This window comes from Arachis ipaensis, chromosome B10 (genome assembly GCF_059453495.1).
Source record: "Arachis ipaensis isolate K30076 ecotype BB chromosome B10, ASM5945349v1, whole genome shotgun sequence".
NCBI classification, from domain to species: Eukaryota; Viridiplantae; Streptophyta; class Magnoliopsida; order Fabales; family Fabaceae; genus Arachis; species Arachis ipaensis.
The window spans coordinates 57,161,699-57,165,767 of NC_142435.1; the positions used below are offsets into that span (position 1 = coordinate 57,161,699).

General features: G+C 37.5%; 1 protein-coding gene across 1 annotated transcript; it reads left to right on the forward strand.

The window, feature by feature from the left end:
* On the forward strand, window positions 1-1,621 carry LOC107624293 (abscisate beta-glucosyltransferase). Its single transcript, XM_016326784.3, has one exon. It carries the CDS (start codon window positions 81-83, stop codon window positions 1,533-1,535), a length of 1,455 nt encoding a protein of 484 aa, XP_016182270.1. The 5' UTR covers window positions 1-80; the 3' UTR covers window positions 1,536-1,621.
* Window positions 1,622-4,069: the final 2,448 nt, after the last annotated feature.

The following is a 4,069-nucleotide window of genomic DNA, read 5'->3' on the forward strand; positions in this document are numbered from 1 at the left end:
CAAAGGCCTTCTATATATCCCACCACCATCCTTCAAAACCAAAACAGCATCTCTAATTCTTTTCATCATCGTTAAGAAAAATGGCAACTGAAACTGGTTTAGTAAAAATGTTCTTCTTCCCCTTCATAGGAGGCGGCCACCAAATCCCAATGATAGACACAGCAAGAGTTTTTGCATCTCATGGAGCCGCCTCAACAATCATAGCCACACCCTCCCACGCTCTCAACTTCCAAAACCTCATAACTAGAGCCCAGAGCTCCGGCCACCCTATCACCATCCACACTCTCCCCGCAGAAATACGCGACGCTACCGACGTCACCGCCGGACCAATGACCGACACCACCGTACTCCTTCAACCCCTCAAAACCTTCCTCCTCCGTCACCCGCCGGACTGCATTGTCATCGACATGTTCCACCGCTGGGCCGGCGACCTAGTCGACGAGCTCCGAATCCCGAGGATTGTCTTCACTGGTAACGGTTGCTTCCCTCGCTGCGTCCAAGAAAATATAAGAAAATACTTGAATCTCGAGAATTTGAGTTCAGATTACGAGCCTTTCGTCGTTCCTAACCTTCCTGATAAAGTAGAACTCACAAAGTCTCAGCTTCCGATTTTCGCGAGAAATCCGTCGCTGTTTCCTGATAAAATGAAGGATTTCGAGGATAAGAGCTTTGGAACTATCATCAACAGCTTTTACGAATTGGAACCTGATTATGCTGATTACATGAGGAACGAGCTTGGGAAGAAAGCATGGATTGTGGGACCGGTTTCGCTTTGTAACCGAAGCGTAGAAGATAAAACCCAGAGAGGGAAGTTGCCCACCATTGACGACCAAGGTTGCTTGAAATGGCTGAACTCGAAGGAACCGCATTCAGTTATTTATGTCTGCTTTGGAAGCTTGATTCGGTTACCACCACAGCAGCTCAAGGAAATCGCTTACGGTCTTGAAGCTTCTGGTAAATCGTTCGTTTGGGTTGTTGGAAAAATTATGAAGTCATCGCCCAAGAACAAAGAAGAAGATGACGAAGATGATGTTCAAACATGGCTCCCTGAAGGGTTTGAAGAGAGGATGAAGGAATCAAACAGAGGATTGATCGTTAGAGGGTGGGCTCCTCAGCTTTTAATACTGGAGCATGGCGCCATTGGAGGGTTCGTGACTCATTGTGGTTGGAACTCAACTCTAGAAGGAATCTGTGCCGGTGTGCCTATGGTGACGTGGCCAGTGACGGCGGAGCAATTCTTGAACGAGAAGCTGGTGACGAGTGTGTTGAGAATTGGGGTGCCAGTTGGGAGCAGAGAGTGGGTGTGGTTTCGTGACGAGTGGAAAGAGGTGGTGGGGAGAGAGATGGTGGAGATTGCGGTGAAGAAGTTGATGGGGGAGAGTGAGGAGGCGGCGGAGATGAGAATGAGAGTGAAGAAGATTGCTGAGAGTGGCACAAGAGCTGTTGAAGAAGGTGGAACTTCTTATCAAGATGTTGATGCCTTGATTCAAGAGCTTCAAGAACGCAAAGTTAATAATTGCAATGGCGAAGTTTAGATTAGATTGCCCAACAATACAAAGAAGTTGTACACTTAAATCCGCTTGAATCCAAGAGAAATAAATTCTTTATACAAGAATTTCTCTGAAGCCGTTAAGCGTGACTATGAGTGAATTCTACGATGGACAGGCATATCACATAATCTCCACTCAATCGTTACTCTATCATCCTAACAACCAAAAATGTTATTCATATATTAAAATTAGTTACTAAAATTAGCTAATATATTTGTGTATAAATATATATATTATATAGTTTATTTTTAATATATATTTTATATTTTAATATATAATTTATACTAATAACTAATTTTAGTAACTGATTTTATTATACAGATAATATAGTCATGACCATAAATTATTTATCCTCACTTTTATGTAGAGTATCATAAGTTAATACTAAAATAATTAAAAAAATTTCATTTTTTTATTTTTAAAAAATTAGTAATTAGATATTGAATTTCTAATTATTTTTTTACATATTTTTTTTTCTTTTACTTTTAGATTAAAAATAGTGAGACATTTGATCTGCTAGAACTTTTCTCTTTTTCAATCACTGTTGCCATTCTCTCTTTCTCTTCCTCCGCAATCTCTTTCGTTCACTTATCTTCGCCGTTGCAATCCGCTTCTACTGCCACCGCAACAAGCTTTACCCGCAGCGCAACACGCTTCCCCGCCACTGCAACCTAATCTTTTATTAGATGTTGTTTTCACCCTATTTCTTGTACATGATATATTTTATTGTTAACTGTCCCTTTATGTGTTTTAATCTACGTTAATTGCTTTCATACTCTTTGTTTAATTCAAATGTGCAGTTGTCCTTTAAGCTTTTGATTTATTCTTCAAAGTCTCGCTTATTTGTTTTTCTTAATATTAAATAGTAATTTTTAATTCTCTTTGAAGTCATCTTGTTATGACTTACGAATGAACTTGTGTGAATTTTATGTGAGAAATAAAGGGTTCGACAGGTCTAGCACTACAAAAAAAGGTCTATGGCCACAGTGAAAAACTGTGACCATAGCTAGGGAAAAAGGTGATTATAGGTCTATGGTCACGATTTTTCCACTGTGGCCTATTCTGCTGTGGCCATAGACTTATGGTCACGGTTTTTTTTTTTTTTATCTATGGTCACGATTTCTATGGTCACGGTTGTAGTGTTCAAATTCTGGCACTTTAGGTCACATTTTTTTACCGTGACCAAAGGTTAATCTATGGTTGTGTAAAAACCGTGACCATAGGTTGCTCTATGGTCACCCTTTTATTAAAATCATGACCATAGCCTAATCTATGGTCACCCTTTTATTAAAATTGTGACCATAACCTTATCTATGGTCACCCCACCTTAAAACTGTGACCATAGTCTTTATGGTCACTCCCCCTTAAAACCGTGACCATAGTCTTATCTATGGTCTATGGACACGGTTTTTACTGTGACCATAGCTTATCTATGGTCACCCCACCTTAAAACCGTGACTATAGCCTATTTTATTTTATGAGATTTAATTTTTTTAAAAGCATAATCACGTTCCAAAATGATGATAATCACAAAATAAATCTAAAAATAAAAAATGATAATCAACAATTAAGATAAGTTGTGATTAAAGTAACCAACTAACATATCAATATAGTTGAGTGAATACACTTGTCTCAATCTCAGTTTTATACAGTGATTTATACACTAACACTAAGTAAACACTATTAACAGAACTGTTCCATAGGTGTGAGAGCAATACAATTTAGACTCAGCCAGAATAGATTATTTCTGGTATTGCTATTCTTCCTTCTCAATGCTCGAGAACTTTCGTTTCAGCCACTTTACTATATGAAAGCTCAGTACCTGTTTTATTAAGATGCAAAGCAAAGTCACATTAGATATAAATTACTATAACTAAGCTAAACCTTATAGAGGACTTTGATTTCTAATATCAGTAGAATTTGCACTCTTCTATTCCTTTAGTCTCTACAGTTAAATTATGATGTGATCAACTGAAAGACCAAATTATAGCTAGAAACCTAAATTTGAAATAAGATCTCAAAATATAAATAGAACAGTGAAACATTAAATTTTTCATGGTATTTGATAACATGAATAACCTTCCGAGAGAAGTACAAATTCATATTTATCATGTTACTTAACAAATCAAATTAAACAAACCACAAGAGAGCTTCCATTACTAGCTCTAGCTATTTAAGTAATATAATAGTTCTTTTCCCACTGCTCCATAATTCATTCCTAAATAGAAGTAGAGTCTCGTGGAAAAGCTTCAAAACTTGAAAATAGAGAATAGAGTTATAGGCAAATACAATATATAACATACAAATTCACCTTATGCAAGAAAAATGGTGACAACTTGTAAACTTGAGTTCTAAAACCAGTTCCAACATCCATAATAAGCGCTTAGATATTGGAACAAGATGCAACACAACTAATAAGAAGGCCATCTACAATCCTTCTCTCAACATGCTGTGCTAGTCTTGCATCAGCTACATTATAGTGATGCCTAGTACACAACCAATTCAAAGTTCAAAACCTG